This window comes from Labrus bergylta, chromosome 22 (genome assembly GCF_963930695.1).
Source record: "Labrus bergylta chromosome 22, fLabBer1.1, whole genome shotgun sequence".
NCBI lineage: Eukaryota > Metazoa > Chordata > Actinopteri > Labriformes > Labridae > Labrus > Labrus bergylta.
This window is the reverse complement of record NC_089216.1, coordinates 14,889,508-14,902,219: the sequence shown is the minus strand read 5'-3', so window position 1 is coordinate 14,902,219 and position 12,712 is coordinate 14,889,508. Positions and strand designations below refer to the sequence as shown.

The 12,712-nt window shown below is 42.7% G+C and overlaps 1 protein-coding gene across 3 annotated transcripts in view; it reads right to left on the bottom strand.

Moving 5' to 3' along the window:
* Positions 1 to 12,712, bottom strand: part of rtn3 (reticulon 3) — a 31,681-nt gene that overhangs the window by 7,877 nt on the left and 11,092 nt on the right. The window contains exon 3 of one of the 3 annotated variants that reach the window (XM_065950139.1): positions 7,329 to 9,857. The exons of the other annotated variants lie outside the window; for them this stretch is intronic. Within the exon in view, the coding sequence (XP_065806211.1) occupies positions 7,329 to 9,857 (2,529 nt within the window). The remainder of the gene's footprint in view (positions 1 to 7,328; positions 9,858 to 12,712) is intronic. 3 annotated transcript variants of the gene reach the window in all.

Genomic DNA, 12,712 nt, shown 5'->3' with positions numbered 1-12,712 from the left:
AGGCTGCAGGTAACTGAGGAGGCTGCAGGTAACTGAGGAGGCTGCAGGTAACTGAGGAGGCTGCAGGTAACTGAGGAGGCTGTAGACAGGGGTAACTGAGGAGGCTGCAGCAGGGGTAACTGAGGAGGCTGCAGCAGGGGTAACTGAGGAGGCTGCAGACAGGGGTAACTGAGGAGGCTGCAGCAGGGGTAACTGAGGAGGCTGCAGCAGGGGTAACTGAGGAGGCTGCAGACAGGGGTAACTGAGGAGGCTGTAGACAGGGGTAACTGAGGAGGCTGCAGCAGGGGTAACTGAGGAGGCTGCAGACAGGGGTAACTGAGGAGGCTACAGGCAGAGGTAACTGAGGAGGCTACAGGCAGAGGTAACTGAGGAGGCTGCAGGTAACTGAGGAGGCTGCAGGTAACTGAGGAGGCTGCAGGTAACTGAGGAGGCTGTAGACAGGGGTAACTGAGGAGGCTGCAGCAGGGGTAACTGAGGAGGCTGCAGCAGGGGTAACTGAGGAGGCTGCAGACAGGGGTAACTGAGGAGGCTGTAGACAGGGGTAACTGAGGAGGCTACAGGCAGAGGTAACTGAGGAGGCTACAGGCAGGGGTAACCGAGGAGGCTACAGGCAGGGGTAACCGAGGAGGCTACAGGCAGGGGTAACCGAGGAGGCTACAGGCGGGGGTAACTGAGGAGGCTACAGGCAGGGGTAACTGAGGAGGCTGCAGGCGGGGGTAAATGAAGAGGTTGCATTTCTGTGGAGGCCCGTTTTACAGTCTGAATGCACATCCTGTGACGAGTGCTGCATGTGATAGCCTCTATACCAGCCGGTTATGTAACTCTGGCACGCTCAGACTGCCACTACTCCTCCCCCCCCCCCCCCCCCCCCCCCCCCGTGTGGGGAGAAAAAAAGGGGGTATTTAAAAAAAAAGAAAAAGAAAAAAGCCTTGTGAGCGGAGGAGAAGCCACGTGGGCCGATGCCTGGGGGACGATCAGGCCTCTGTGCTCTGACTGGTTTAATGAGAGCACACGTTATGCTATAGAAGCTTCACAGAGCACAGCAGCGAACTGCTAAATATCTTTGAGACTTTTAAAAGCACGCTTTTATGTCATTAAAATCGTATTCTGAGTAAGGCGTCAGCTTCTTCTGCAGTTTGCAGGATATATAACAAAGCTGTTTTTCTTATCAAAGTGGCCACGAGGACGGCAGAAAGACTTTGTGATATTTTTAGGTTCCTAACTGACAGCGCTTTAAAATCTCGGCTCGCAGAGAGGCATATTTGACTGAATGTAATGCAGGAGAACAGATCTGGAGCTGCAGCATTAAGTTCATTTATCAAGCAGTCAGCCAGAAGAAAAAAAATGCTGCAACCGTTTTAAAGTAATCTTTAATCCAAACACTAGACAGATAATGTTTTTAACAGCCTCTTAAATACAAGGATACAATGATTTAAAAACAAAAAAAACATGTTAACTGCGTTTGACAATCTGACAGAACAAGAAATCGAGTGCGTTAATATGTAGGACTCTAGTATCTTGGTTAAGGTCATATTCCGATAAGGGCCTATATTCCTATAACATTCCAATTAACCTCGAAAAAACGGTGAATTAGATATTTCTGAGGAGCACGTGAAGGTAGCATAAGACGCTGTCGTCGCTGCAGTCATGTTTGTTTTTGCTGATACGTCACTTGGCCTGTCAGAAACAGTATCATGTTTTCATTCAGTCTTCAGGTGGAAAAAAATCAGATTTCTCAAAATTTAAGATAAGGACTCCCACCAAGAGATTTTTGAGAAACTGGGATGATATTTTATTTCATTATTTTTTAAATCGGGTGAATAATCTGCAGATCCAGAACAACATCACAACTAACCACAGATTTAAAACGGACTGAATCATAGAAAACTAGAGTCATATTTAAAACCTAAAAAGTGTTACCGCATCTCAAGATCATATCGAAGGCTTCATAAAAACAGGGTTTGTAGCAGGACTGCAGGTTTAATACATGTGTATGATTATGTTATTGTTACATATGCATGCACTGTATTCACTCTGACAACTGTACCGTTAGTGCATCTTTAATTATTCAAGATCTGCAGACTGAGCTCAAACACACTCAAGCTCAAAGATGCAGAAGACACACACTGTCAAACACAACGACACACACTCCTTGTGACCGACACGTCATTAGATTACATCACATTGTTAGACTTGAGGACTGACTGAAATCGGCTCCTCAGGGATTTTTAAAAAGCTTTACGTTGTGGGCTGCCTGCATTCCTGACTCATCAAATCCAAAAAACAGTACGACTTCTAGATGAGTGGTAATTTTGGGACAAATTTCCTTTCCCTCCTTTCCATATTGTGCATTGGCAATTTTAATATCAGCATGTACAACACCTTTATATAATCCATTCAACCACCATCTATATAATGCGAGAGGCTGGAGACGATCCCAGCTGTCATTGGTCGAGAGGTGGGTTATACTCTCTCACAGGGCTGACATACAGAGACTGACAACCAGCCTCACATTCGCACCTACGGCCAATTTAGAGTCACCAGTTAACCTAGAACCCATGCATGCATGGAGAACATGCAGACTCCACACAGGAAGGCTGCTGTCAGACGGGGATTCAAACCAGGAACCTCCTCGCTGTGAGGCAACAGCGCTGAGCACTGCACCACTGAACTTCACAAACATCTTAGTTTAGTAGTTATAAATGCATATATGTTTGTGTCTGTAGCTTAAATGCTCTCTCCTCTCCGGAAGGGCTTGGGTGTCTCTGGCTTTCTCGCTCCATTGTCCTATTGTTTACAGTGAGAAGGCAGACTCAGAGGGCAGAACAAACACCTAGCTGTGGGAGTGTCACCCACCTGGGGGAGGGGTTACTGCCCTTTGTGATGTCATGAAGGGAACATCTCCAAACGGCCTGTTTGAGCACACATTTTCTGAAAAGTGGAGCAGGCAGAAGACGGAGAGGATGGACTTTTCTCATCATTGGGGGGTTTGTAGACAGACTAGAGACACATGTTAGTGTTAGAAAAACATGTTGAAGTGTATGTGACCTTTAATCAAATAAAGATATGATTCTACAGAAGCAGCATTGCAGTGGGACTCAGGATCAGGAACAAAAGAGCTCTCTTTGTTTCTGTTTGTTTGAGTTTAACCTAATACATGTCATATGATGTCAAATTAAGTTAAAACTATTATCAGGGGGAAGTACAGCCACTCATCTGAATTTAAACCTGATTTAAAAACATTAACTGGATGTCACAAAAAAAAACAACTCCTGATGTTTTCATACGACAACGACAATAACAATGAGCGGGGTTTCCGCATCCTCAGTGCAGGGGTGTGTGTATCCTCCCAGCATGCTTTGCTGCCAGCACCCACAGGGAGGCAGCCGTAGCTTTGACGGCCTTCGTTCATTATCTCTCTCGCTCTTTGTGTGTCTGCTGCTCTGTGCTGAGCTGCAGTGTCCTGCTTTTACTGAGCTGCTCTTAAAGCCACACACACACACACACACACACACACACACACAATAACAGGCTGGCCCAACGTACACTAACTAGACCATGAAACCATTTGTGCACTCTTAACACAATTTATTCTAAAAATACATTTACTAAGCCATTACATGGCTAGTGAGAGGCGCAATTAGGGCCATAAATCCACCAAAACGTGCGAGCAATCACCTTAACACTGCATAGATTGCACTAATACATTAGATAGCTGATGTTTTTGTGCAGTTTAGACAGTGGGCAGGAGTTTGCTTTCTGTTTTATACAATTGAAAAGAAGAGCTTACCCACCATTGGGTGGACAGACTTCCATCTTTTTGTCCCTGGTATCAAAAAAGATATTGATTTATATTATTAGCCTATTGTAGCTTAAAGGAAGAATGTGCGACTTTTTGATCCAGTAGATTTCGCCCTTGCGCACCAGCATGAAACCAAAACAAACTTCCTGTTTGGCCACACCTCCTCCATACTGAGACACACCTCCAACGCCCCCCTCCACTCAAGTTTGAATGCAGGAGCTGCAATCACGTGTCCTGCATTGTTGTGCTAGCATGCTAATGTTAGCGCTCTCTAGTTAGCTCGTAGCTTCACATTGTAAATTGACACAGAATGGCGGTGATCTAAAAACTCTCTAACATTCAAATAATAAGTGAGTATGTTCTTCTCTCTAGTCTCTTGACTAAAACAGCTTTTATACACAAGGGGAGGAGCCGGCCGTCCCGTCCATGTAAACACAGCTCTGACAACAACACAGCCAGCGGGACTCGAGCTTCTCACTCATTGTAGACAGTCATGACTCAGAGACACATTTACACAGCATAGAATGGATTTATGATATATTTATGTGGAACATGACGCACATTCTTCCTTTAAAATTCTGTTATTGTGACCACGTTGGGTGCACAGTGTAAATATTCACTCAGCACGGAGAATCTTTGATACAAAACTAAATTTGGTTTGTTTCAGGCACAACGTATTATACAATTACAGAATCTGTCCAGCATGGAGGATCCGTCTTTCATTGGGAGAATTTTCAGCAACTTGCATCTAAGTGGAGCAACAAGTGAATTTCAATGCGTCAGTGGTGAGCTGTATTTTCTGCAGCTAGTCTTTAACTGTCTGTTTGGTACAAAGTTTGTTTATTTATCAGGTTTTTCATTGAAACAGGATCTCTGGTCTTGGTTTCTGGCCTATGATGGATTATAAACTGTCTCACACTCACCTGGTTAAACTCAAATTAAGATTACTTTCAGTATCAAACATTGCTCTATTTTTCAAGCGACCCAATTACAAATCCTGTCTGGGTTATTATCTTGTTCTACTGAATCATTGCAGGTTTGTATTCCTGTGAAGCAAACAGCGATGCAGGTTAGATTTGATGCAGGTATTCACACATGTGCCTTTCCTTCACTTTGGAAAACCTTCAAACGAAGGATTAACACAAATCTGAACGCTGAAGGAATGCTTTATTCAGACTAATCTTTGGAGCCCCTGCAACAAGTCTGACATTAGAAACCTGAGGCAGAGAGCCCTGTTTGGCTTTGTTTTTAGCCTCACAGATTTCTCCAACTAGAAACTTGAACAGCAACACAGCAAAGGCAAGCATATCCAGCCTGACAACAGCCACACCAACAGAAACAATCATACCCAACTGAGTGTACCCCGCCTAATAACCTACTGAGTTGTGGAGCAGCACTGCAGAGAAGCACTAAAATAGAAGCAGCTCATGGCTGCAGGGGGGGAGGATTCAACAACACGGCTCCTCTCCAGAGCACGACACAAAGCAGAGCTTCCTCTTCAACACGATTAAGAAAGAACTTTATTGTATTTACTGCGAAACAAGCCTCACAGAAAAATAAAACAAACAGCTTTAAAATGAAGCTGACTTTTCTTTTATGCACTCTGAAAACTCTCCCTGTTGTTCCTGGTTGCTGAAGCGCCAGCAGTGCGGTGAGCTGTGCCAAACTCTCGGTAAAAGTATTCAACACATGTAGACGTAGCTCTGAATGTGTCAGGATTACTGTCTGCATACCAGCCTCTGTGTGCATATGTGCGAGGAATAGAGATCATGTTTGCAGAGGGACGACGGGGAGGGTACCGCAGGACTGGCTCCTAGAAATTAACGCTTTCCTCGGCTTTGACCTTGCAGTGGTCAACTTTTTATTACAGAATATACACATTATGATGCATGGAAACAAAGGGAGTCAAGATACCAGGGGTTTTAAACTTGGATTACAATATAGATACCAAGATATCAAAAATGTTTTTTTTAATTAACAAAAGTAGAAGGCAAACTCCTGCACACTTTCTAAGCTGTACAACTATGATGCCAATGTTATAGCACTGAAATTTAGCCAACGCATACGTCCAATTCAGACAGTGCTCACCCTCTCATTAACAGCAGATTTAGGTTAAAAATTTGACTGCAGATCTGCAGTTCTTATAAAGTTTCTGTAATATTTTATACTATAATCCAAGGAACGGAAATGGCATAGTTGTAAAACATGTAGTATTTGAAGAGTATCAAACATTTGAATGGAAACAGGCTGTTTTTTTGGTTGAGGATTAACTGACTTCATTAAATTCAAAAACAGAATTGCAAAATTGTTCTCTCATCTGAAACTGTAAAGGCACAAAAGTAATCTGCCACTTTAGATTTTGGTTATTTTAATTATTTTGGCACCCTTTTTTTGTTCACTGCCTAATGTGATGTTCTTACCAAGGGTGTTGTAGAAAGTTGCATAAAGGCAGAAACCCAACACCATGGATCGACTGCAACCCGTGACATCCAAGGTTCCCGAAGCCAACACTTGGGCACCATATTTAAACCCTCCTGTCCCAACACCCACCCACCCTCTCTCTGTGAATGGACCACAGCCGAGCTGTAAAGGACAGAGGGCAGGTGAGGGTCAAAAGCTCAAACAGAGAGGGGATCACTGAACCATATGCAGCTTTAGTGTTCATATAGAACACTTCACTGTGGATTATCTTCAATAATCTCTGAGACAACTGCAGTTTCTACAGCTGCCCTCACTTTGGAGATGTTCTGATAACATTTTTTTTCTTCCCGATACCAATTCTGATGCCTAGACTTGGACATTGTCTAATAGCTAGCACCCCTCAGAAACTACTGAAATTTAATAAACATACATGATATTGGTTGAAAACCCTGATTGGTTTTCCTAGCTTTAATGAAGATTTAACTTTCTGTTAGCACCACACACTGCCAAAGTTTGTTATTGCCACTCAATAATTTACATGAAACCAGTACGTTTTAGGAGGCTGACTTGTTGTGCTTTCATTACTATGGTTATGGTATTGGAACCGTTCATTGACTTGCATACTTGCCGATCTCAACATTCCTGATTGTCAGGTGTTGTCAGAGGCTTTTTTAGAAAAAAAAACTTGTCATAGGTTTCTTTTTTTTTTTTTTTTTAAACTTTCAGGTCGAACATTTTTCTTTTCAAGGCTCAACAGTACGTCATGGACAAATGGCATGTAGTGGCTGAAAAGTGTTATTCAAATACTTAAAGCAACTTGGGCATTATGCTGATATCCTGATTCCTTTTAACTCCACTGAAATGATTCACGATGGAAAGGTTGATTAACAAGATCATTCTAGTTTCAGACTATTGTGCTCGAATAAGTAGCCATTTTACTAAAAATGCAGAGAATATCTGTCAAATAAGATCTCATCACAAAAAGCCAATCTTGCCTTGAAGACTTAATAGGACAGTCATGTTAGGTACAAGTGAGGAAAATGGGTCCTTCTGAGGTGACTGCATGAGGTTAGCAGGCCTACCGCCTGGAAGGAAGAGGTGTTACCTGATAAGTGGGTTAGTATTGCTGTCAAGACATGCTCAGCAAGATGATAGGCTTCAGCCACCCATTCGTCGATGGCGTCTACCTCTTTGGAATACGCGCTGTCAAACACACGGTTGCTTTGGGAACATGTAGGGTTGGGAGCGGAGGGACAGGAAGACTGCTGTACAGGTGTAGCATTGATGCTTTCTTTGACAGGAACCTTTGACCGGAGAGATATTGCCTCCTCTTCCTGACTGCTGCCAAGCTCTTTGAGAGCACTGATGGTTAGCTTTTCTTGTTCAAGATCCATCACCATGGTAGGATGGGAAGGAGGCAAATCTGTGCTCCCAGACTTGTTCTTAGAGGAAACCTCTTGGAGCTCTTCATCAAGGTCTTCATCTTGCCTTGATTTAAGGCACTCCCGCATAAAGTCCACAAAGCTGTCTGTAGGCTCAGAGCTGTCAAGGTCAATGCTTTCTGGTTTACTTGTTTTGTCAGGATCCGTTTTAGTGTCCTTCTGGACCTGTGTGTCAATATTTTGTGCAGAGATAGAGTTACTATTATCCATGTTCTTTACAGTCTTCTTTTCGAAATCTTGCTCAATGTTGCTGCCTACAGTTGTACTTTGGAAAGAGGAATACGGATCTTGGGGATAATCTCTTGCAACTGGCTTGGTGAGGACATCATCTTTAAGACGGTCTTCTTGAAGCGTAGGATCAGAGAGAAACCGCTCCTTTGCGTTGTTAAGCCCTTTGTTATCAATGTCATCTAAGGGACAGGATGCATCATATTCATAATCAAATGATTGTCTGTCATATATATCGTCTTGCATGAAGCTAGTTTTAGGAAAGGAAGTGGTCTCCATATAATCTGCTTTTTCAGTTGTGTTGCTCTTATCATCCACTTTCAATGGAGCGTAAGGATTTGCTTCCATGAGTGTAAGATCACTCTTGCTTGAATTGACGAGGATATCTTGTGCTTCATCTGACCACTCATCCTCATTGTCTGGGAAATCCACTTCTTCATTTGTGCCCATTAAGGGGTTTGTTTCTTCCTTTGTTTTATTGGAAATGGCCTGTGGTTTTTCAGATTCAGAGTCTTTTGTAACTGTCTGATCAGGTTTTGATCCAGATTCCTGAAGGACTGTATCAGGAAAAGATCTGGCTATCTTATGGTCAGGAGAGTATTCCTCATCAGAGTCCACAGGCGAGGACGGAGGAGAGTAGCCTTCCATGAATTCTGTTTCTAAGGGACGTTTTCTTGGTGGTTCATTTTTACTGTCATCTGGCTCGGGTGTTTTTGAAGCCTCTCTAACTGGATCTTTAACAACCTCATAATCTTCTTCTTCCATTTCAAGCTCCATCTCCTCATCACTGTAATTTGGCTCATCTGTCTCAATAACATTGATTGTTGGAACCTGCATTAGCTTCCTCTCGGATCTCAGTGGAGGAGCTTCCTTTTCCTCAGCTGGAGGACTGGGAGCTGCGGAAGCCGGAGCAGCAGTAGGCTCATTTGAAGCAGCAGGATCAGAAGATGGAGGAGAAACAGATGCAGGAGCGGTGACACCATCTTCAATGACAGTATCATCTGACTCTCCAGAGCTGTCTGCTTCACTTGCCTCTGGGGGCTCAAGATCTCCAGTCAAATTGAGCTTCTTGTCATCCAAAGACTTCTGCTTGGAGTCTGATGCGACTGGAGGGGAAGCAGGAGGAGTAGGGGAACCAAAACCTGCAGGAGGCGGAGGAGAAGACGGGAGCACAGGGTTGACATTTGACGAAGCCTGGACACCTGACTTTTCCTGCTGATCCCACATGTAAGCAGTTGGCAAATAGCTGAGGTCAAACTCAGACTCCCCCTCAACACTTGGCTGCTTCTGTGCATCAATTACATGATCCTTCAGCTTTGGAGCTTCAACTGGAGAATCCATGAAGGCATCGGGAACACCGGCAAAGGCAGCAGGAGCTTCAGGTATGACCATGTCAGTCACCTTCTCCTCCTTTGATTTAGCGTTGTCTGAAGTCAAGTTTCCTTTTATTAGATTGACTGCATCAAAGTCTGGCACAGGTGGTAGATGAGCCTTCATCCACTCTTCGGTTTCTTCAAATTCATTGACTTGCCTCAGATCGCCAAGAACCTCGAAGGGAGATTCAGGCGACTCCAGATCAGAAGAGCCTCCTTTTTTCTGGACAGGTGGTGTGGATTTCTCAGTGGGGGATTTTGGAGTCTCAGCGAGGGATTTTGGAGTCTCAGTGGGAGTTTTTGGAGTCTCAGTGGGAGTTTTCTCAGATTTCTCATGGTGGCGATCTCTGTAATGCGAGAAACCTCCATCACTTCTAAAATCAGGCTCCTTCTTTTTAGCAGCAAGAGCTTCCAGTGCTTTTATTCGCTCTGAAACAGGGGACGTCTTTATCGGTGAATCTGGTTGTCCATCTGGCGGACTTGCCTCACTCCCGAAGTTACCAGGGGTGAACGAGCCAGGTTGAGAAGGAAAGCGAAGGGATGTCGCTACACCTTCGCAGGGCTTGTCAGAGCCCAGGACAACTCTTTTGTCTGCATCACCATGCCAGAAGAATGGCAGCGAAGAGGAAAAAGGAGGGGAGGTCATATAAATCACAGACACGAAACTCCCATGCACTTATCTTATTCAGCGAGGCCTTAACGTTGCAGCCATAGCACTCGTGCATTGCATCATGGAAATGTAAGGCAGACTGGTATAATGGATGGGATTTCAACCTGTTGCATGCTGCTCTTAACATCTCTACGAAGTTGCCAAAATGATGAAATGAAGCAGCAAAAGAAATTAAATCTCATAGACTAGGTCTTTAGAAATCACTGAGGATTCAAATGCTGTATATGATTTGCTAAACACTTGAACGCAGTTTCTTTTCGATGGTGTTTAATTGACTGCTTTATCAAAAAACAGTATTTTCTCAGTGGTAACTAAATGAATTCTTTGCTTAAATTCTCAGTCACTGATATGAAAAGGTTTTGATTGGAAACAAGTGCAGCTAAAATAAAAGTGGTGGTTGTGTGAGATTGTGTATAAAGTGTAATTTTTTTCAAAAACAGAGTATTGCAGATTTAAGTCAACACAGACACCAACTGTTATCTTATTTTTCATGTGAAAAAGCTCTGAGCTCCTACTAAACCCCCAGATATTTCTGGTTACTTGTGAGGCTGCCTCTCCTTAGTTTTCTAGGAAAATGTCTACTTTTTGTAATTCCATATCAAATGACTAATGCTAATAGCTTCAAGGTAGAAGTCCACAAGAGTGTTGCACAAAACAAAAACCCCACTAGAGAAAGTTGTCACCACCCAAACCAGATACTGGCAAACATGGATGCAACATCAAATGCATCATACGTATTCCCCAATTTTGCCTGAAAGGATATTTTATGGATTCTTTCAAAAGGGACATGTAACAAGTATGCCCCCTGAAATTAGAAATCACAAAACAAGTGGCTGTAATATGACTACATCCTAAGCTTTAGACAAATAGGGAACGAGTTAGTTGGACATGTTTAAAGTGAGTGAGTCAACATGCCAGATCGAGTCCCAAAGCCAATCAGGCATCCATGCTCTTCAGAAGAAGAAAAGACCCTCACTGGAAAAGCCGTTTTACACGTTGTGTGATGTTGGTTACGCTTTTTGTCTCATTCACCAGTCACTTGCGATTCAGACGTCTAACAAGAGTAGCCAAACGCAAATAAATTCACTTAAATTGTCTATATTTGTTTCCATTTTGAATGTATTGCGAGGTATCCATTACATCACTAGACTAAAGCTTTGCCAAGAAAATTAAGACACAGGAAGTTTATGAATACAATAAATCTTTAAATGCTGCACAATAAATCAGAAAGTCAGTGTCAGAGAATCTCAAACATGGATATTATGTGATAATCTGATTTCAAAATGGTGAAAGTCATGCACAGAGTTAGGTAATACTGCAGTCTGGTTGGTTAAGTTTTTTAGCAACACTGAAAGGGCACCTAAAAAACCCAAAGGCATTCCTATAATCCCTTTCAGCACCAATGATCATTTTCAAAACTCACATTGAGCCACAACGTTAGATTGCTTAATTGGCCCAGCTCAACCTCTTAATTTAACTTTTACTTAAAAGGCACTGGTTTAGCAGGACGCTGAAATTTCATCTTCTGTGTTTATAAAAGTTTATATTTGTGGGACTTTAATTGAGCTCTGCGATGTTCGCTTCAACGGACAGATTTTTCCACAGATGCCTAACTGACTAGTCCACTTTGTCTTGCACAGGACAGCCACCTCCCCTGCGCCACAATACAATGCCTTGTTCAAACTAGGCCACATGAATGGACTTTCCAACTCGCCAGCAGCATCAGCAGCAGTCGCGTTGTAGTCATTTGCAGGCTTTGTAAACAAAATCCAAAAACAGTTTCTGTTCTGAGAATAAATCCCTGGATGTCACACAGAGAGGGAGGTCTACTTTATTAGAATATCCAAAGGGACCGTTATAATTCAACAGTGACTTCATGAACATGTTTCAGATAAAACTGTCAACAACTTTGCTTTGTAATTGGCCACTAGTCATGTACCATCTGCCAAATCAGGCCTCAGTGCTCTTCAACGCCTCGTTTATGTAATCTGCTCTCTGCAGACGCCGGGTGATTATGTTTGAGGCCTCAGGTATGGGAATCTTTTGGCAAAAAAAAACCTCTTTCTACCAGTTCACGTTGGATCAGTAAGAAAATGATCTCAAGTCAAGGTCCAACCACATCAACAACATATAATCATCCTAGAGCTACTGGACATCAATTTATAGCTCACAATAAGTCAGTAAATGGACTTTTAGTTGACATTATTTGTTACAATAACTCCCAAAAAGAACGAGCAGGGCTACAATGGAATCAGAGTTTTGCTGGTCAATTGAACTTTTGCTCCCCAAAACAAATTGTTAACCATTGAGTCAATTCTTTTTTTCAGCTAAGAACAACCACATACTCCTTTTTCAGACTACAGGACTCACGTTAATGCACATTTTTCAAAGACTTAGATAAGCATCAACAACTTTCTTGGTCTTTTAAGTTTCCTTACAGTAATTTTTTAATCGATTTATCCTGTTGAAAGATTTCAATCAACAAGCCAAGTTTAACAGCAATGGTGTATCTACTTAATATTGCTGGGGAAACAAATGTATTATTTATTCAACATTCTCACCAATAATCTTTTTCTTGATGTTAATTTGTACACACCATACTGCCACCTTGTTTAGTTCATTAACAAGCTTTTCACCTGCCAATTTCAACATTGAAACTACAACCAGGCGGTCCTGTTTGGTTCAGAATGCATTTATTGGCGTTTCCACAGTCAAAAGTTGTGAATGGTTGTCAAGCGTACCAATCCATCCTTTTGCTGGACGTCCTGCGTTATTG